General features: G+C 38.5%; 2 protein-coding genes and 1 pseudogene across 3 annotated transcripts; all 3 read left to right on the forward strand.

Moving 5' to 3' along the window:
• The first annotated feature begins 7,077 nt into the window (after positions 1-7,077).
• On the forward strand, positions 7,078-10,748 carry LOC131789021 (somatostatin receptor type 2). Of its 2 annotated transcripts, none has more exons than XM_059106094.2 (3): positions 7,078-7,391; positions 7,737-8,687; positions 8,958-10,748. In XM_059106094.2, the coding sequence occupies exons 2-3, from the start codon at positions 7,840-7,842 to the stop codon at positions 9,106-9,108; spliced, it is 999 nt and encodes a 332-aa protein (XP_058962077.1). In that variant the 5' UTR covers positions 7,078-7,391; positions 7,737-7,839; the 3' UTR covers positions 9,109-10,748. The 2 variants fall into 2 exon arrangements, with proteins under 2 accessions (XP_058962077.1, XP_066028288.1); XM_066172191.1 differs by having other exon boundaries at positions 7,078-7,274.
• A 2,472-nt stretch (positions 10,749-13,220) lies between these two features.
• On the forward strand, positions 13,221-14,723 carry LOC136283506 (uncharacterized; annotated as a pseudogene).
• Positions 14,724-14,745: 22 nt separating this feature from the next.
• Positions 14,746-18,122, forward strand: LOC131789030 (kappa-type opioid receptor-like). The gene is made up of 2 exons (XM_059106102.2): positions 14,746-15,593; positions 17,947-18,122. Exons 1-2 carry the CDS (start codon positions 14,746-14,748, stop codon positions 18,017-18,019), a joined length of 921 nt encoding a protein of 306 aa, XP_058962085.2. The 3' UTR covers positions 18,020-18,122.
• The last annotated feature ends 4,559 nt before the right edge of the window (positions 18,123-22,681 follow it).

Here is a 22,681-nt window from a genome sequence, read left to right on the forward strand (position 1 = left end):
TCATTAGCTAAGTACTTTCTCCCTAAACAAACCGAAAAAACTCTTCGGATAAAAACAAAAATAAACTAAACACAATAAAATCCTATTAACCTGTACTAACAGATCCCTTCTTCAAATCGTTTCATTTAAATGTAAGAACCAAGAATGGCCTTGATTTTGCTGCACAAGTGTCGACGCGTAAATCTCCTGTTTTTGCTAGTAAACGGCTTAAGTGCCAAAAGAAACATCTTGCAATCTCTCAAGTGAAAACTCAATGTCATTTATCGAAACATCTTTCACTCCCATCTGACGAAATAGTTGAAGACACAGGTTAGCTGTCTGCTCGGTCGTCTCTTTCGCTGCCAGCAACGGTAGACCGATAACTTTGATGTTAAATTGGTAGCTGTACATTTCGAAGCCATCAATTGACTGCGAGATTCTATCGCAAGCATCTGAAATTACATTTAGCCTTGAGCTTAAACGCTTCAGTTCTTTCGATGCGTACTTTTTAAACGCTTCAAAATCATCGCATTGAGCTGAAACAAACTCAACTGATCGTTCTTTGCCCACAGTGTCGCCACCATGTTCGATGCCAGCATCATGATTGATTTCTTCACGTCGATGTCCAATTTCCTCAGTCAATTTATCCAGTTGCTTCTTGAGATCTTCAATTTCATTCCTTAACTGCTGATTTTCTTTTTTTAATTGGTTTTCTTTACCAGTCATAATTAGGGAAACTTAATAGAATAAAATAACACAGAGCGAGAAATATGCGTCCGCTCAGCTCAGCGTCCGCTCAAGGAACCTGGACGCTTCTTTCAAAAGAACTAAAGAAGGGAATGCTGTCCCACAAGCTTAAAACACCTCCCATACCAGAATCGAAGCCTATTGCTACAGTGCTGGAAAAAAAATTTGCACAAACCTTTAGTTGCTTTGGAACAGGCTCACGGTAGATATTCTCCTTCTCGGTCGACTGAGGTTGGCGATCGAGCTTGTGTCGTACAGTCTGTAGTTCGGTCTTCACCTCAGCCACTTCTTTACAAGCGTTTTCCAGTTTCACGCTCGAACTGTCTAGTTTGGCATTTTGCCGCTTTACTATATCCCCCAGTTCTTTGATTGTGTCGAACAACTGTCGAATTTCTCAGTTTGAGAACACCAGGTTCTCCCGATTTCTAATAGAACCGTCTCGTTGAGGCTCTGGATAGGATAGAACTGCGCTTGATCGGGCGCCGGTTGATGAGCTTGAGCCGTATGGTCGTCGACTCAAAGTGGTACTAGTAATACCACTCCGACGTAATGCTTTGTTGAGTGTCCCTTTCCTGTTTTACAATGGCATGTACGCTCACACGAGAGGTACTTTTATGTACTTTCTCACACGAGATGAAACAGAGAAATATCTGACGTGTTATACGTGCTGAGGTGAGAAAGGATCTTCCAATAAACTGTCATCACTAGAGGTACTCTCATTTGCTTCTGTGGATACTGCCAACAAGAAAAGCATAGCTATAAAGATCGTCCTTCCTTCCCCATAGGTTCTTTTCAAGAACTAAAATGGAGCAAAGCATAAACAAAAATAATGTGAATCCTTCTTGGTGCATACTGACCTGGTAATCTAACTCTGCGGAGGGTCATCGGCCTTGGGTGACGTCGTCGAGTCAAGAACCTTGCGATAAATACAAAATACAATTTGCTACTTCGGTATAAATTTCACACCTTCCAAAGTATTGCAGATAAATGTTGTAATTTGTTGTCACAAAATGGTACAAATCTACCTTCGATTGTTTCTTGACGTTTGAAGGATCGTCACATGCGTATTCAATTTCCCTTCGAGTATTATCTCTGGAGCCATGTAGAGCTTTGTACCACGCTCAATGTTCATTGTCTTCGCATGAATGATGACGCTGTTTGGAGTAAAGTTGACTGTCTCTCACCGGAGTCAGTTAGTTTGCAAACTACTGGACAGTCGGCAAAGACACTTGGCAGTTGATCCGCACTGATATCTTTTTTACAGTGGTGCCGGTTGCTGACTAACACGTTTCTTGGTTTTAGGTCACGATGCACGATATCATTTGAGTGAAGAAAACAGAGACCTTTCGCGACGTCCTTTGCAGCCTTCGGAAAAACAAGCAAGAAATGCTCAAAGGCTTCAGTTTGGCCCTCGATGTGGCCAAGGGTGTTTAAAAACTTTAACAAATTGGACATTTGATGGTTGAGGCCGAAGGGACTGAAATCGAAGCTCTCGTAATCCATCATGATTGCCACTGGCTTTGAACAAACGCCGATAAATTGCGTAATGTTTGGATGGCAAATGCTCTCAAGCATTTTTGCCTCCTTTGCAATGTTCTTTAAGAGAGAATTTCCCTCTCCAAAAAATCGCTTAACATCCACAACTTACCTTTACCAATCTCGTCCTTATCTTATACGTCACTCCTCGTAAAACTGGGCTGGTCCTCTAAGTAACCTTTTTGAAAGTGATTTAAGCTGAAGAAGTGGGATTTTAAAGGCCATACGACCACGTGGAGATCAATGCAGACTTGTACTCACGTGTGAATATGCAAATTAAATTGAATCTACACATGGCTTGTTATTAACTGTAATAGAAGAACTCATTTCGCAAGATTTGCACCATCTAGGTGTTGGCGGTAACACCTTTTCGAACTTGATCAAAAATATTTTCCAGGCGCTTTCTGTCAGTTTAAAATATTCACAGCTAACTAGCCAAGCAAAGCAACAAAATTAGCGCGAGGTTAATATTCTGCTTACAGATAACAACAGCTTAATAAAGAATTGACTACTTAAGTAAGACAGAATTTTTTATGCATGTATATATTTTTATGTCTTTTTCTTTTATATATTTTCTACACTCCGCATTTTCCACACCTCCACAAGATCAAAGTCTAATGTACATGCAATTATTGTAGTTAAATTTCACGTGTCCATCAATCAACAAATTACTGTACAAACAAAACAAGTATCGGGTTTCAAAAGGTAACGAAATTGTTCTAGCGTGGGGGTCTCCATGTTTCCGACAATATTCTTGCTAAGAGTTAGATGCAGATCCATATAAATTATTTACCTTCCTGTTAAGTGCCTTCTGTCTGGGTACTTTCCCATACCTCAGGATATCGTTATTTTCAAACGTAGACTGCTGATATATGTAAAAAAAAAAACCTAAACGAGTTTATTACTATACCTGATTTTCTTCGAATGAGGTCTCATTCTAAGAGCTACAGAAGGTAACAGTCAATTAATTGAACTCTTGATTTATTGTGATGCGTCAACGTTCAAACACATGAGTAGATAAAGTAGTACTTGGACAGTACTAATGCAAGTCTTCACATGTGCTCTCTGTGAATTCTCTGTTTATACCTCTCGTAAGCCGTGTATTTTTAATCCCGCCCTAGACCTGCTATGAACTTGTACACATGCACCACCCAAGACACATTAGGCTCATGTGTGCAAGGAAGGTCTTCATCCCCTCTATAAGTTCTACCTCTACAAGCAACTACAAGTGCCTTCACCTGCTCACACTTTGCAGCAACTATCTGCAACTGCCTTTCCTTTTCGAAAGTCAGTTTCCTTTGTTTGAGACGTGGAACCCTGGTGTCCAAAATTTCGATGTAGACAATTTGCATGTTTTTCAATTCAAGATTTTCATTCGATTCATCTAAACAGAGCAATGGCGCGTGTGTTCATTCTTGGCGACCCTGTAGCCAGATAGACGGGTTTCAAAGCCAGGATAATGTGTAAGGTGTTACTTTTTGTGCTTTGAATTGATTTGATCTTTTTAGCTTGGCCTAAACACGGTACGACGAAAGTGAAAATAATGTTTGATAATTGTATGATTTCCCCTTTATTTTGTTGTGGCAAATAATAAAAAGCTAGGTTGAACTGTAGCTACTGTATCGGGTTGAGTGCCGGGTCGTGCCAAATCAGCCAATGCTCCTTCCGCTGAAAGCCTCTCAGCCTTTTTTTTTTTATTTCATCGTGTGTTCCCCTGGTATCATCACGGATCTTCTTTAGCTCTGCACGAATCTCATTTTCACCGAGCTCTTTCTAAAATGCATCTTCTTTTTTTGGAGGTCTTTCTGTTGTCTTGGAAGGGAATTTTTCTTGCTTGCAAGAGGCATTTCTATCCGGGTCTACTTGTCTCTTAGATACCCTTAAATGTGGCATGTCAGAATCCTACTAATGACTAATGATAGAAAAACGTTCATGACGGTTTCGTGGCATGAACTCTCTTTAATAAGAAAGATAAAGGGCTGGGTGTTCTACTCAACAAGACCAGGTGAAGGCTTCTTTTGAAGAGCACTTTCGGGGAACATCTCTGGGTCATTTTTGAAAGTTTTCTTTGCATTTTACATGTTAAGGGGCATATCTTGCTTCTCCGATGCTTTCTAATTTCCTTTTTGTGACCTTAGGTTCCTGATGAAAGTGCCTTTTGACATTTGCATTGAGTTCAGTCAGGGTTCTCTTCCTAGCCCTTCTGCAAAACTTACTTAAAGGGAAGGTACATTGTATTAGAGACTCGAATAAAAGACACGCATTGCAGCTTGTCAGCGAGTGATCTTTCTTCCCTTCTTTACTTGTTACTTTGTCCTCTTTCCAGTTCTTTGAAGGAAATGCTGTTAGGTATGCTTCTTTCTCTGCTTTGCTTCTCCAGGTTAAAAATTTTTAATCGATGGTTTTGTTTTGCCGGATAAAGTTCACTCGTTTCATGAGTAGCTCAAGGTATTCTTGAAAATGTTCATTGAAGTCATTAGTGGGAAGTCACGAATTTTAGGCTCCAGGGCCGGGTTGTTCAAAGCTGGGTTAAGATAACCCAGGATTAGTATGAATTTTTATTTCAGATCTGAAAGCTTTAAATGTCTAAAAAGAATTAGGAAAATTATCCCAAAACGGCTTTTGAACAGAGAAATATAGAAAGCTGGATTAAAATTAAATCCTGGGTTAGTGCTAATCGCCCTTCGAACAACAGGGCCCTGCAGGAGCGAGAAGATTGTAGTCTCCCTATTAAATTTTGAACAGTTCCTAGTACTATTTTTTAATGACGCAGACTTTTAGTTATTTTATATAAAGAGCACATAGCAGTTCACTGGTGTTCACAAGGAACCCTTTTTTTGAGAAAAAAAGCCTTTACACTAAAAGCTATGGTTAGTTTTATTGCCATTTTCTTGTTATATATTAAAGTTGAAATAAGCTGCAGATTGGGAGATTTGCTGCTGCACTGCCTAATCTGTTGTTTAAACTACAGCTACTTGGACAGCTAATTTCACACGACGTTGTACATCCATGTTTTTTTTACTTCTCATCTATAATTGGCAACATCTCTTACGGAGATCTCCTATTTGTCATCTTACTTGTATGAGTTAGTTGCTCCCTTGACAATCTCGCTCAAAGCTGATCCTGCGGTTTTCATCGAATGACCTTTTCCAGTGCCTTAGGACTTCTTTACTTTTCTAACTCTTCTCTGTAACTTGTTCAGACTTTGCATTTTACCTTACAAGAACAGAAAACCATATCTGATGATTCCTTTAATACAGACTGACACAAAAAAAAAGCTACACAATCGCAAGAATTATCCATCACCTTCGAGCGAGGGAAAATCGATGCCAGGAACCTCATTTTCAACAAATTGAGGATTTTTCCATACTCAGTCTTCTTTTTGTCTCTATCTTTATATCTGTTTGACTCTATGCTCCAAAAGCTTTCTCGTAACCATAATTTCTGTAAATGGAGGGATGCAGCAAAATTAGTACAGCGAATACTTTTTGCGGCCTTTTTTTTTGCCAAAATGAGACCTTTGGGCGCCCACAATTTATTTTTAAGTTGTCTTTGTTGACCCACACACATTGGCAAGTTTCGCCACTTGTCAAGCTTTTCCTCGACAAATTTCCTTTTTTTAAATTAGCATGAACAAGGACTCGGACTTTTCTGGGAAATACGACACCCCAATAACCTTAAGATTAAAATTAAGTGAGTTTAAAAAGTTTTCGAAACAATTAAAATGCATTACCTGATAACTGAGACACTTGCGGGCATGTCAAACTTTCGGTGAAATAATGGTCAAGAAGGTATCTTCTAGAGACATCTTCGTGCAATTAGTAGCCGTCCTGCACAAGTTGTCGAGGGCCCTTGATTTAGCATTCAGCGGAGCACAATAATGAAAATGCGAAACTGACTCTACAGAGTTTCATGCCCCGGTCCTCACCGTTCTATTCAATTTTTAGAGAAGGGTATTTTTTTTCCTTTTTGTTAGCTGTAATTTCTAAATTATTCTGGTAGGATTTCGCCTGAAAATGTGCCCATTTCAACGCTCCCGACTGAGGTCATCGTGGTAAAATTAATAACTATGTTTTTACTCTTATGTCTTTTGATGCGTATATGAATGGAAATATTACATATCATGCGGAGTTATTGAGAAGCCAAAACAGCGTCGGTTTTCTGCTTAAAACTGATTCAAAGGAAGATTAAGGTGATAATAATGCAAATTGATCAAACACTCTTCAAACCCAGGATTAACGAAGGGTTAAACTTAAACTCAAATTATGTGAGAAATGTCATGTATCTTTTCGTTGAACCGATAGGAACCTATAGTTTTCAGACGTGATACTCTGCATAATAGGCAGAGTCTTGTGGCGATTGTATTGAAGAAAAGCAATTTATTCAGCGAACAAGTACTAAAGCGGCTATGTAATTTAAATCTTAAATTATTTGTTCTTTAAAACACGACAGGAGCAAGCACGTCAGCAATTATTGCCGTTCATAATATATTTCATCTCGTCATTTTATCCTAGTTATGATTTTGAGTCATATCCTTTGTTATCGCTTTTGATTTACCAAGATAGTCTGCGTTCAGGAGGCAAGTTTAAACAATCTCATCGCAGAAGGGAAACGCACTTTTATTTTAGAATTCCCAAATTTCAGCTGTCAAGTTAGCAGCTGCAAATTCGAGATCGCTAAAGTGTCTATAAATACAATAAAAATCCTATCAATCAAGTTGACACATGCAACTTCAAAATGATTTCCTCGGGTCATTTCCACGTTTCATTTGCATGTGCAATGTATTTTCGTAGAGCTATCTCAAAACATTTCAAATGCAGTTTACATCATCTCCCTTTTTCATTGTTGAATTTGTATCCACATGCAGTCGGATTTTAGATGTAACCTTTATGAATGGGAGCCGTGAATATTAATTGGACATGGTATAAAGAGTATTCGTTATTGTCCCAAACGCTTTGAAAGATAGATAAATTCAGGTGGCTTTTATTCGCAGTTGAACTTTCGTCAAGCAGGTACTAGAAAACGTACGTTTTAGTGTAACGTTTTTGTTAGGCTTCGTTCACAAAGGGTTAACAAGTTTTCGTTCGTCGTTCATCAGAAGCATCTCTACGGTGTAAATGGCTCATAAGGTTAGTATCGCGTCATCGAAGAAGGAAATTGTTGGCGGAAAGCGATAAGTTTAGATTAGGGTACATTTTATGAAAAACGTTAGTAGATTTGTAGGAAATGTAAATACGGGTTTGCGTTTTTTCTTTTCAGAATCATTCAGTTCGAAAATTACTTCCTATATTTTGTAAGATGAAGCATATACTGGGAATTTGGGCAACTTCACCATCCAATATGATTCAATGAAAAGTGATTGCTGTTACTTTTTTCGTTCTCAATCAGCCATACTTCGCAGGGAAATTACCCTAAAAGACGTAGATTGACACTTTTAATTAAAGAGCTCATAAATCGTGCGTTATCTTTTTCAGCATTCAAAGCCACGAGCATAGACGTAAATGCTGGCATCTTCTTTCATCCAGCCGGATAGGCTATACATGTATTTGAGCTGTCTTGGGCGGATGCAAATGAGCCATGAATGAGACAGCGCGGAAGAGTTTTAGCTACGACACGCATAAAATCTTACACGTTTCCATGATTGCCATCGTTATGATTGGTTCTATAGTTGGGAACAGCATTATTTGCTTTCTTCTTGTCAGATTCAAGACTTTGCGAACAGTTCCCAATATCCTTATTGTAAACTTGGCTTTCATTGATATTTTAAACGCAGTGACCAACATGCCACTGATGATCATGTGGTACATATACCAAGTTCCGTATTTGAAAGGACGTGCAATCTCCTGGTTCATAGTGACATGGTACGTGCTTTTCATGTACCTCACCGTATTTAATCTGACGGTGCTTACAATGGACCGCTTCGGAGCCATTGTCCACGGAATTCATTATCACTCGTGGAAGACAATCAACAAGGCGAAAGCAGCAGTGTTTTTTGTGTGGATTTCTTCCGCTGCCTATACGTATGGAATGTTCACTTTGGGACTGGACATCGACCTTGGTGACGCCCCAGTGCTTCTGTACAGAATACATTATTTGAAGAAATTTGGAAGGCATTTTATCATTCCAGGGTATGTTGTACCTTTCACGATCATGGTAGTTATGGGAGTGACGATTTGGCGAACCGTGCATAACCATAGCAGACGCATTTCGGCGTACTCTTCTACGGGAAAACAGACCAAAAATGACGTGAAGACAGCAAAGACGATCGGCTTGACTGTAGTTGCTTTTTTCTGCATGGGTGTATTACCGATGTTGCTACACAACATATCTAAAGTTCACGGTTCATGGCCTCATTTCCTCGCTTTCTTTCTCAATCATCTAAACAGTATGGCAAATCCGATCATTTACTCTCTGAAGACTCCTCGGTAAGTATTCATGTTGTGATTATTCTTGTTTCCATTTCATTTGCAATACAAAAAAAAAAGTAACAGCACTTTGACATTGACTTTGTCTCTTGATCTTTCATTTTACCATAACAATAGGATGTTTCTTTTTATCGTTGGTGGCCATATCAAATATAAATTTAGTAGAGGCTTGAATGACTGAATCTACAAATCAAGTTTGTTTCACCGCATATTTTTTTAGAACTTTCTGCTAAATCCAGGCAAGAAGTAAACACGTCCTTTTTTCCACAGGTTTCGTAAGGCGTTTATTCTGTTCTTGAAGGAACCTTTGGGCAAGTCCCAGCCACTGATGGCTTCCAAGAATCGGATGGATCTCAATTCCACAACGAGGAATTTATCTTCGAAAGTGGATATGTTTCACACCCAGATCTCATCTGTTTAAATCTTGATGATAAATTCTCTTTGTGTATCACTTTTGTTCCATTGTACAGCAGTAATAGTTTGAAAACGTCAACTCGACGTTTATTGAATATGTAACAAGAATTGGGTTGAGATTGTTATTAGGATACAGTTCACCAGCGTGGACATTGGAAAAACCCATATTTGACGAAATTCATCGTTTACATTTATTTTTGATCCATAATCTAAAGATTTCCCTAAGGTTACCTAAGCCATGAAAAGCAAAGTAACATTTATCTTTTACACAGAGTTTCTACAAACTCTCTCCACAACGAGGAATTTATCTTCGAAAGTGGATATGTTTCACACCCAGATCTCATCTGTTAAAATCTTGATGATAAATTCTCTTTGCGTAGTTTAAAAACGTCAACTCGACGTTTACTGAATATGTACGTTCAAAGTCGCTTAGCGAAGTTTATTTCTTTTGTGGTTTTACTTCATATGCACAGATACTAATCTTCACAAGTTGTCTCCCCGGTCTGCAGGAAGACAACTTTAGTTGTGAAGATCGAGTGAAACTCTTTCCTTGTTTACGGGTTTTACTTAAGATGCACAAAGGTAAAGGATAAGCAGGATTGTTTAACGAGTTCATTTCGTGAGTTGCTGGGCATCTTGAAAGTCTTGGTGAATGCTGTAGTCATGGTCGGATCTATAGTAGGAAAAGGAATAACATGCCTCCTACTTATCAGATTCAGAACTTTAAGAACAGTTCCTAACATCCTCATCCTCATATATATAAAGTATATATTTATTTCTCTTTTACACAGAATTTCTACGAGGGCGTATAAGTTGAGGTTATGAAATATTTCCTTGAAGTAGCATCTTTTTCCTTCTGCTACCGTTATTAATATTAATTCCCGCTGGTGGCAATTTTCATTTTCAGGCTTTATTTACACATGCCTAGAATAATCATTAACTGTCTTCCGCTGTCAACCTCTCAAAAAAAATCTAGTAACTTCTTTGCCTTTCATCCTGCACTTCGTATCACTTGAAGATTTCAAAACATGAAGCTGTCTGTGAACCACGCAGATGTCCTTACGTTTTGGAATCTATCCATTGAAGAAAAATAAAGCCACTTCTAAAAGAAAATTAAAACTGTGTAACCGCTCTGTCATTAAGTTTCTTCCTCTAGAGTAAAAATTCACATGATCATATAATTTGAGGTGGAAGACCTTGTACAAGAACATTTGTACTGGACATGTTAAGGTTGCAGCTGTCTAGTGTTTCGTTCAAGTGTAGGAATAAAGTTGAAATATGAAGTAAGTAAAGTAATTTTTTTTACATCTTAAATTTTCTCAGCGTTAACTAGCAATATGTTTTCAGACATGATTAGGGGATGTTACAATAGAGAACTTAAGCAGAGAAATACTCTAGACGCAGATGACATGATGCAAATTGACAAAGGCCGCTTTGACAAAGCCACCTTGACGCAACATTCTAAACCAAATTGTGCTAATCATAGTTAGCATCAGGAGTGAGTAGTTTTAACTTTCTATTGACGTCCGCCTAATATGACGTTGTTTTAAACTTTACCCGAGGCCAACTTCTCAATGTTATCTTTACCATCCCGAATTTTCGATTGCGCAGCACAGGGAACGCTAAAGAGCAGGAATTCAGAATAATGTAACGGCAAGGTAAAATATATATTGTATTCACTGAAAAATATTTTACAGAAAGAAGTCCTTATTATTTTTCCTTATTTAATACGTTTCTTTGAAGAAAGAACGAGAGCAGTTGAGACTGTGGTATGTTGCGCACAAAACACCTGCAGTGAAAAATAATTCCATGTAAGCCAAGAAGTAAAAAATTAACATTTAAAGTGCATTTTTTACAACAGTTTTTCCTTTGTTTAGTCACAAACTTTTTTTTAAGAGAACTGTTCTATGAATTGTTTCGCTCTTTGGGAATTCGAGATAAGTTGGAAGCAAAAACCCAACCTAATGAGAACCTTTGAAAAGCGACGGAGTTGGATGTTTGACAGAAATACTAATAAGACGTCTTTCAAGGGCCTACCGTACAGTCATGAATCATTCATCATATAAGAAATTCATCATGTGAGAAATTCGAAGAAAAAACCAGAAGTCCCTTTGACAAAGTAATTTCACAAATGAATTCAGGATACGCAAATTATTGGTTCAACGGGAAACGAATCCAAATGAATTTTCAATGCGAACAGCGTACCTCTGGAGCCATATCAGGTAATTTTAGTTCAATCATGGTCAGATATTTCATCGAGAATGAAGTGTTTAACTTTTTTTGGCGAGAAAAAAAAATTGCCTGCCCTTCAAGACATTTACATCTAATGTACTAAATGTATTTTTTACAAGTCGATATTAGGAAGAAAAAAAAAAGCAGAAACAAACTAAGCAAGGAAACGAAAAAGGTGATCGCCCACATTTGGCTCTCAAGGACTTCTTTTATGAACTGTCCATATTGACTTAGATCATTAAGTGGAAGAAGAAATTCGTCAGCCATTCTCAACAAGTTCAAGTCTAGTCATGGCACATCACTAAATGAATTAAGAGGAAAAATTCAGCACGTTCGTGTAAAATTGGATATATGATGATACATAGAGAATAATTCATAATACACAGGCGCGCGTAGATATGGAATTTCTCTTCGAGCGTTTAACTCGAGAGTTCACGAGTAAGCACCGCGAACGAGTGAGATGTTGGGTTGAACACGAGAAGAGAAATTCCATATCTACAAGCAACCATGTATTATTTTGTTTATCATATAAACACAATAGCCCTCTACCGACAAAGAAAGCCGACCTCATTGATGAATGAAAGTAATTGAATCGATAATCCCCGAATAGCAATCGTAAAGTGCGTTGGTGGTATCTCTTAAGATGTAAAAATGCGTTGAATTGTGATTCAAAATCATGTCTGCGTTGAATCATGATTACAAAAACATGTATTATTGTGTCTATCATAGAAACACAATAGCCCTTTATTGAGAAGGAAAGCTGACTTCGTTAATAAATGAAAATAAATTAATCGACAATCCCCGAATAACAATCGTAGAGTGCGTTTGCACTAAATCTTAAGATCGAAAAATGCGTTGAATCGTGATTACAAAAACAACAATGGTCGTAATTCTCGATTCACAAAATTATTATTTATTGACTTTGTCCATAAGAAGTCTTTCAGGTAAACGGCCAAAATCGGTCAGTGGCAAATCTTTCAGTTGTCGATTTTCATTGGCTAGAAATGCCAACACCAAAGCCACTGAATAGGTAACTTTCTGTTTTTATTTTCCTATCTTGGTTTTCTTAACCTTCTAGGAGAGTTTGAACTTCACTGTCTGTCAGCGATAAGGATTTTTTGGTGTTTTAGCCGCCATAATCCAAGAGAGTTCCGACAAACTACCTTGTACTGAGAATCGTAAAGGCTTTGCCGTTCATTCATCAACCTGACCGAGTGACGCAAAGGCGAGTGACGTTTCAGCAGCTGATTAGCTATCTCGACACACGTGAAAAAATACGTTTTGCATAACACTGCGGTTTATGTGATAAACTTCTTTTTTTGAGGAGAATTTCTCTGTTTCGTCATGTTGTAAGCATGTTGTTCAAAACAAAGAGATGCGCTCTTCTGACAGTTACAGTTCAGCGAGATTGCATTAGCGGGAGTTCAGTACTCCATAATTTAGTGCTGGAAGGCGGGTTAGAATACATTTACCTGTTATACTTTTACAAGCAAACAATTAAAACCGTCTAGTCATAAATACAATTGTTTTTAGGTCGTTAGCAAGATTTTAATTTTACTGCTGCTGCGAAAGTAAATTTAATTTCTACACCTGATGATCATGCCTAACAGAGCTACCGTATTATTAATTTTATTATTAAAAAAATAGATATTCTGTAAACAATTAGTTGGGAAGAGAAACTGGAATGCTACTTTGTGTATTAAACGTAATAGGTTTTGCGTTATATTAGGGACCTTAGGCATCGACAACGAAATGCACGACGACGAGGTTCGCAACCTAAGAAGGATTGGGTCGAGGGTTTCGTTCTCGGCGGGAAAAACGAAAGTTAAGCAGTGTGTTGTTTTTAGGCGACGACGAGTTTTGGTTCTCTGACGAGTTGCTCTTGTTATGGCTTTCAAAAACGTCCGAAATCTGCTTCTAATTAATCACAACGATGGCTTTTTCGATGATGATGAATTTGTTCTGTACGACCTCTATGCATCGAAAAAACTCGACTTTCCGTACGATTCGTACGCACCTTTTGACCTGAAAGAGCTTGATGAGTCTGAGAGTTTCGCAGAGTTTCGTTTTGGAAAACTAGATATTCGAATTCTGAAGGAAGTTTTGCGAATCCCAAACACGATTACCTGCAGTCAGCGCTCTGTTTGTGATGAGAAGGTCTTTGCATGCTGCTAAAGCGGCTTTCATACCCATGCAGATATAGAGGCATGATCCATAGGTTCGCTAAATCTGTTCCAGTTCTTAGCATGATCATCAATCACACTATTGACTATGTGTATGATGTTCATGGGAACAGAGTACTAAGCTGGAATCATGAGGTCCTCAGCCCTGTCAACCTGCAGACTTACGTTGATGCTCTGACAGCCAGGGGAGCCCCACTGCCCAATTGTTTTGGATTTATTGACGGTACCGTTAGGCCTATATCAAGACCTAGAGAACATCAGCGACTTCTTTACAATGGCTATAAAAGGATTCATGCCCTGAAATTTCAAAGCATTGCTTTGCCAAATGGCTTGATCGGAAATCTATGTGGCCCAGTTGGTAAGTTACAAAACAGTACAGGCCACCAGCTTTAAAGCAGGGATATGACCAGCTTTTTAAGCGATGGCAGACCTGATAAATGCATGACACCAAATGTTAATTTTTGTAGGCCTTGTACGTAGTTAAAAAAGGGGAAAAGATTCGGAAAAAACTGAAATATTTTGCAGGGCTATAGGACAGCTATGCGCTTGCCTGGGGTGGCAAGAGATACAGAAAATCTTACAGTTCTTTTGAAATGGTTCTTGCTCAGCTGTATAAATGTGGCCGGCCATGGTTTCGGATGCTTCTGAAAGAAAAGTCATTTTAGTTTGTTAAAAATCGCTAAACTGTTGAACATTTGACTTCCGCTGGTCCGCAAACAATACATCTAACAATCATTACATCAAAAGGTGGAAATGGATGATTATCAGCATGTAAAAGTTTAGTTGTTTACTTACGTTTTCACCAGAACGTAAAACCTGCTCAGATTCAGTCGTCGACGAAGGCTGGAAGACGTTTTGACAACATCGCACATGCGCAGAACGCTCGCGTGGGAAAATTTTAATTTCGCCCGTCGTCCTCGTGCCATTTCGTTGTCGATGCATAAGGTCCCTATTCTTAAAGGCTGACAACACTTCGTGTCTTCCTTTAGCCCGCTTCCCGTTTCTCAAGCTTATAATTGTGAGCAAACGTTACAATTGAAGGTCGAAAACTAAAAATGTCTGAAATGAACACTGATTTTCTCCTTCCTTGGTCTTAGGAAGCATCAAATCAGAAAGAAAAAATCCCGAAAGTGATCAAGGGAACCTCAGATGTGAAGATAGAAGGAGAGGTTATCATCATTTGCAGTTTATGGTTGGCGGGGTTTGACTTGCACGAACAGTCTTAAACGATGAATGAAACTTTTCAGTTACATTCATGTCGTGATTCGCAAAGAATCTCAAATATCTTCATGATTGCTGTAGTCATGATTGGATCTATAGTTGGAAACGGCACAATTTGCCTCTTACTTATCAGATTTAAAACTTTGAGAACAGTGCCCAACATCCTCATCGCCAACTTAGCTGCTGTTAACATTCTCAATGCACTGACCAACATGCCTCTTTTCATCTTGTGGTACATTTGTAAAGTGCCCTTCCTTAAGGGTCGTTTAATCTCCTGGATACTGGTCACATGGTATGTATTGTTTGTATACCTTACCGTGTTCAACCTCACGGCACAGGCGATGGACCGTTTTGGGGCCATTGTGCACGGCTTACATTACTATGCGTGGAAAACAAAGAAAAAAGCCAAGGTAGCGGTACTGTTTGTATGGCTTCTAGCGGCCTTATACACATATGGTATGTTTACACTTGGATTGGATATTGATTTAGGCGACGCTCCAGTGCTGGTATACAGGATGACCTACTTGAAAATTTTCGGGAGACACTTCATCATCCCTGGAATTTTGGTTCCATTCTTTTTAATGCTAATATTAGGAGTGGCCATTTGTGTTAAGGTGCGTAATCATAGAAAGCGTTTTTCGACTTTCTTCTCCGTAAAAACTCGATTCGGAAACGACGTAAAGACCGCAAGGACAATTGGTGTAACAGTGTTGGCGTATTTCTGTATGAATGTGATACCAATGTTATTACACAACCTAATGAGACGCCGCGGTAGCTGGACTCACTTCCTCGCGTTCTTCCTCATGAAACTGAACAACATGGTGAATCCTATCATTTATGCTTTGAAGACTCCAAGGTAAGTTCAGTCTGTGAGGTATGGGGTTAAAAGTTGGCTTTAGGAATTTTAGGAAGACATGTAATTCTTATCCTTACAGAGACTCATGCAAGGTTAAATCTTTTCGTCAACTGTATACCAGCATTGACGAATCCTGTTTTGGCATAAGCGGAGGAAGACAGCTCTATTCTAAACTGTCCTTTTTTTTTCTAAATTTATGGCTGCACTAGGTGTTCTAAATAAAAGTCGCACCACTTTTATCAAAGGTATACAACAAATTTATAAATTGCGCCCTCTCGAAACGGCCTGGTTTTGAATACAAAAAAACTAGGTCCGAAAGGCCACTCAACGAAAGGGCAACTTTATTTAATTATCGAGTTGCTTTTTACGGTAATTCAAACCCAAAATATTGGCCTTCTTTAGTTTATTATCGTTTATGGTAGAATATCCGGGAGACTATAAGAAAGTCTTGGAATTTTGAAACCTCGTAAGTAGTCTTTTCTTGTGGAAAACAACTCAGAAATCCCAACACATTGCTGTGTTCCTCTGTGTACGAAGAAGGGATGTCGAGTCGAAGTAACTGATGCCAATATTTCTTACTTCCGATTTCCAACCGAAGAAAACTTGAGAAAACAGTGGATTCACCCGATAAGAAGGGGTTTGGCGAAGAATTTCTCTATATTAAATTCAACCAAGATTTTCTCAAGGCATTTTATGGCTGAAGATTTCAAGACTACTCTAACGCATGTGGCGTCTTTAAAAGCGGGAATAGTGCCTTCAATTTCTGCGTGGAAACGAATTTCTCCACGAAAACGACCTCCACCTACTCCAAATAGGATAGAAATTTTGATTTAGAAGCTACAGGAAGAAAGTCTGGAAAGTGTATGAACTTTTATCGTAAATATGTAAATATTGTTTCAATGGGACATAAACATCTTTTCGAGTGAACTGCACTTTGTGTCTCACAAGTGAGGGATGATCTAATTTGTTTCATAATTTATATGCATGCACAGAGATGTTGATGAGATTGGTGATGCTAATTTCTGTTATCTTAGGCCATCTTGTTTTAGTCACTATTACTGTCCATTGCTATGTAAATATAGGATCTTGCATATTACACAACATGGCACACACACACACACACAACACACTTGATTTACAATACCAAACTGGCATAGTAAGAGGAATTACTCCTTCAAAAATTAAAAAGTTCTTTACCTTTAGGGGATACCCAGGGGAAGTATGTCTTCAATGGTGAAACTCTTGTCAGCCATTATAGAGTCCCCTGTAGAAAAACGGAGGTTTAGAAAACCACTGCGCCCAACCATTTCCTGTCTGATATGCTGCCTATGTACAACTGTCCAATAAATGTGAAGGACCCCCTAGGTGAAATTCCTTCCTGGTCCCTTCAAAGTGGTTTGATGCTTACAAGAACTAAACAGTTCACTTTTTAAAAGAAGACTACTTGGCATAGTTTGAGTTAAGAAAATGAATTTGATCCATGTGATAAAAATTCGACTGACAGTCGACTGAGAAATATGAAATAAGTTGGCTAAATGTTGTTCAGCAAAACCTTGTCTGGGTCTACAGATTGTGAGAAAAAACTCATCTAATGGTTGTAAAAATCTTTGCCTTCCCTGTTTCCTTAATTTCTCACTATCACTATTAGACTTGAAAGTCTCTTTACCAGGTAACCAATAATTGATATTTTCTCCATTAGAACAAGGGTCCAGGATTTCAAATAAAGCCATCATCGTTTGGAAGTTTGGAAAAACAGTGTAAAATATTAGAAGTGAAGAGTTTGTTTTGATATTTTCAAGTGAAAACAATAGAGTTTTCATTTTTCTTCCAGCAACGAAACCTCTTCCTCCAATTTCTTGTTATTGGTTGACAATTCAGCAATCTGGTCTTCTAGTTCATCGTATCTTTTACGGATTGACGCTTGGTGAAATAAGAGTCCGGTTCTGTCACCAAAGGTTCTAAATCAATTGCTGTTGTTGTCGATGAAGATGAAGATATCGCACTTGGAATTACGATAGAAGTTCTTACAGTTTCCAGACTTTCTTCCTGTAGCTTCTCAATCAAAATGTCTTTCCTATTTGTCAAGCGAGGAGTAGGCGGAGGTCGTTTTCGTGGAGAACTTCGTTTCCACGCAGAAATTGAAGGCCCTACTCCTGGTTTAAAAAGTGGTCTTGAAATCTTCAGCCTTAAAAAGCTTTAAGCAAACCTTGATTTAATCTGATAAAGAGAAATTCTTCCCCTTGTTCCTGCTTTTTTCGTGTAGTATATCCTTCAACTTTTAAACTGATAATGTACAGTAGTAGGGGCTTATAATCCAACGATGGAAACAATTTGTTCACTTATATGTCAACAGGTTCCGCAGAGCTCTGGCACTCTTACTGAAAGAACCACATGGCCAATCAGAACCCAATATGAACTCAATATGAACTCGACAGCTGGTTGGAACTTAGCCCCGTTCACAAGAGTCTACTGGACTACACCTAAGAAACAATCAGTAGAGTCGTTTGTCTAACTATTTAATCACTTGCCTCACTTTTGTAGTATTTACAGATGTGCAAGAGCTACTCTACTCACATGGAAAAGGAAGCTTAATTTTTATGGATTTTGTGCTAGTATAGGAAATAATTCGATTAGTCTTTGCTACGTGATAATCAGAAAAATTCAGTCAAGTCCTGTAGCTAAGATGGTTCAAGACGGACGAATGTGACATCGAGGAAACAAAACTTTAATTTCAATGTGGTGAATTTCCCAACCCTCGTAATGTTTTGCTGAAAGCTGAAACATGCCGGTATCCTCCAAATGTTTTTTCATCAACGTTGACCAGGGAGGGGGGGAGGGGAGAAATTGCTTCCACAATTGTGATAAGGATTTTAGCTGTTCGTCTTCTTTGCAAAGAAGCAATTAGTTTTACTGCTACATTGAAATGGAAGAGAGACAACAAGGTTAATTAAAATTGATAATGAGTAATAGTAATAACAATAATGGCACATCGCAACCAACCCAAAATGTTTTTAATAAAGTTCCCTAAAGGATAAGGAGTGAGAAGATAAGAAACATTGCTTGTGATCTAACCTACATAAGAATAATTCAGCCACATAAAACTAGCCACTAGCAGTTTAATTTTACGCATACATGTAAGCTAGCTGCGGGTGTATTAAAAGGTTAACTACTCTATATTTGAATATAGAGCGAATATTAAAAGAGAGATAATTCTAGACATGAGCAATTTAATGAACAAGGATAAAATCTAAAACATTGTGGAGGTAATTTCCTCTTTAATAAAATCTCATTTTGATGCCGTAGAGAGAGGATCTCTCGTTTCATGGACTGCCGTCAAATTCTAAAAGTCTTCTCCCTTGTTTGAATCACGGAAATGAAAAGAGATAGCGATCTTTCAAAGGCAATCGCCATATCAAAATCTCCAGCGAACACTTTACTTTGGATGATTTTATTAATCAACACTCCAGTAAAAAAAGATCGAAGGCCAATGCAGTTCCTTCGATGTTTCCGTGGAATAAAGAGAAACAGAAGAAGGTTCAACCGGTGAAGAGGTCTGCTTTAGAAAAGCTGGATCAAGGCAGAGCCAAAGAAGAAGCAACGGATATGGTAGTAATGGAAGTATCTTTATTTACACTCGATAAAAAATCTTCATTAAAAACAATAGCGTCCAGATCTATCTATTTACAAAATTAAATTGGTTAAAACTATCAATAATACGTTTTACAAGATTGCCGAGTGGAATCCCAGTGACTCAAATACACAGTTAATTCGCTTTTTAAATTCACCTATTGATCTGATTTCTCAGACGTTCTTAGGTAATGAGTTCACATAAGAGAACCGCTGTAACTAAAACTGCGTTTTAAGCAATTAATACGCGGCCTTAGCTGCGTCAGTTTACAAAAAGAGTTGGGCAAATCATAGTTTGTGCTTCGCTCGTTAAATAGGTCCCGCAAGTTCATTGGAGCTAATTCGTTTGGGGGTTTAAACATCATTATCGTCTTTTGTTTCTTTGTCCTTATTTTTAGTCTGTCCCAATTAAGTATTTCGAGAAGCAGGTTTTTGCTTGTATCGTAATCGGCCTTGCTCTGGCTTCTCGGTTCTGTAATTTTTGTAGTTAATTGCTCAATTGATTACATAACATGTCCCAAACGAAAGTACAGTCATCAAATTGAGGTTGGATCTGGGTGTTGTTAACTGGTATGGCAGTAGATTCGGAGGTTAGAGGCCTGATACGTCTAAAAAAAACCTATTGCGGAAGATACCTTTCTACAAATTTCGTCAACATGCTAATTAAATCCCAAAGTTATTACACGAAGTCATATCAAAACTTGTCGGTGTTAAAATTCTTAAAAATGCGAGTTTCAACAGAGCAGTGAGAATCAACACGTTCAGAGCGTGTTTTTATCGTCATGAACACAAATGAATGATTGCTAATACCAAGATGAACCAAGACCAATCAATGTTCGTGATATTAGTGTAATCCTGGTTGGTTCAGAAATCATTTGACACAATCCGTAAATATCAAATATGTTCGTTAAATGCGACGAAGTATGGTTGTTTGACCGATCATGCAACATGTCACAATTCAGGCCTCCGAGTAGGTAGGAATCCTTGCGTTCTAAATCAATTTTATCTACCGGGTTTTCAAATCGATTAACAATTTCTTTTTGGGAACTTGGCGGTCTATACCATGCATAGGCTTATTTAAAAAGGCCTGGAATGCGGTCTGGTGATTTCGATGACAAAACTTTCAAGTTGGTCATCTTTGAAGTCCTCCGCCACACACAGTTGTTCAGGAGCGATAACGAAAACCTCCTAAATGCGACTAAACTGGAAAACACAAGCGATAACGAAAATCTCCCAATGCGACTAAATGCCGCCAAAAAACTGCCACTAATTGCGACTTAAATTGCGGCTAAAAACTGCGACTAAAACTACGACAACACACACGCGAGAAATCGTAAGCGTAACTTGCTTACGACTGATTAACGTTAAATGTCTCAGCGCGCGCGCTAATTGCACGACGCGCCAGTCCGGTACTTTCTTCTTAACAACGATAATTTATGTTTTGTAAATAAACACATGCACCGCCATTACATCTCCTGTTCACGGTGCGGTCCCCTTCTAGCGACGTCAAATACCGTTAGATTTATTTCTGAATCACTAATGTAACTATCAGGCTCGGTCTCATTGATCGCTAATACATCGAATTTTGAACTACTCATAAATATCTTAAGGTCGTCAATATGGGCGAGTAAACTATTTATAATAAGTGATGCCATAACAAAACAACGACCAAATGCATTAAATTCCGGTTTCGATGGTTTACCCTCATTGCCGCAGGACTCCCTGGAAGGCATACACTCATTAGATTCCCACTCGACAATATTCTAATCTCCTCTTAGATACTCAATAACGTTTGACGCCAGACGAGCAGTTCCTCTGGTGTTCAAGAGGAGACCACTCTATTAAGGTCGTGATCGACAGAGATATTTGAATGGTCGACATATCCCCAGAAATTATGGTTGCAGAATTTTCCTAGTATCTTGTCTACGCTAGATACTTTAACGCCTGATTGTCGTTGTCAGATCTTGAAACAAGGTCTGATGTCGTCAGTTCAGCTGAAGATTCTTCGTTTATCATGTGGGTTAAATTAACAATTTCCTCACCACAATGACGCAAGGAAGTCGCTGAAGGTCAAAGACTGTTAGTGCCAACATGGATTACAATTTCGTCCGGGTTTTTCCGTGATATAGATTTAATATGGTCTCTCATGTCCTGCATAGAACAACCTGGAAATAAAGAAATTTTTACTTTAGCAGTACCGGATATTTTACCCCCTTGTAGATTCTTCAAGATGGAGTCTTCTAATATGAAAACTTCTCTTTGCTTGCGTTGTGTAGTCCTGGCTCCATCATCTGTATTTGTATTTGTTCGTGCAGTATCTGGTTGGCTTGCTGACGAAGTTTTCGCTTGCGAACGTCTCCTATTAACCTTTGTGTCTGTCGTAGGCAGATTCCTTAGCTCACCGGTCTTCTTTTTTCCAACCAAAATAGGGCTCCGTAACGACACGGTTGTTATGAGGTTGTGTGACCGATGGGTTTTTATACAATTATTTGGAAACTATTTGGAGTGATAGTTTGAGTGAATCTCTTTCCTCTCGAGTAGCTATTAATTCCTTCTGTGGCTCGAGGCAGCGAACTGTGGTGGCATGTAACTCATGCTGTAAGGCTTGGTTATCTTTCTTTGTAGCAGCAAGTCTTGCAAGGTATTCGAGGTATTTGTACTTTGCGAACAGTGCATGCAGCTCCAAATTTTTGTGATTTAGGCTCGCAATTCTTTAATTTCGCTCAGAACGTCAGGAGGATTACATATGAGGAGGATTATATCTGTAGCAAATTGGATGACCAACTAAGAATTCCCTGTTTACATAAACGTTCTGTATCCCACCTTATTTCTAGATGTACAACTCCAAAGAAAGAGGAGAAGTTGTGGAGTTACAGTCATGGTGAATTCATGAGTTACAATTTGTGTTGCCTGATCTAGAGAGAAAAATACTGATTTACTGGGATATTACAACAAGAAAATCCAGTGTCGTTGACACAGAGAAACTATTTGAGGGTGGTACTTATGATCAAGATGAAATCGGTGGAGATAAAGACCTGGACAACACAACTGTTACACGTCCTTCTACCCATAAAAAGTCAATGGAGGATGGATTCCCTCTTGTTCTGATAAAGCTGAGAATGGGTTTATCAACTATCGACCTTGCAGAAAGCTTTTGTGTCACAGAGAGACCAGTAGAAAACATATTCCTTACCTGGATTAACTATTCGTATGTGACACCTGGAAGAATCAAGATATAGCCCCACAGCGACTTAATTTTGAAATAATTAACCTAGAGTGTTCATGGAATAGTATCCAAATAACACTGTGATCATTGACGCTACAAAACTAAACATTCAAGTTCCTAGTGCTCTTCAGAAACGCAGTGAGACTTACAGCACATCCAAATCTCACACTACCTTAAACTGCCTCCTTGGTGTTGATGCTAAAGGGGAAATTATATTTATCTATCTCTCAGCTTT

This window comes from Pocillopora verrucosa, chromosome 9 (assembly GCF_036669915.1).
Source record: "Pocillopora verrucosa isolate sample1 chromosome 9, ASM3666991v2, whole genome shotgun sequence".
Taxonomy (NCBI): domain Eukaryota; kingdom Metazoa; phylum Cnidaria; class Anthozoa; order Scleractinia; family Pocilloporidae; genus Pocillopora; species Pocillopora verrucosa.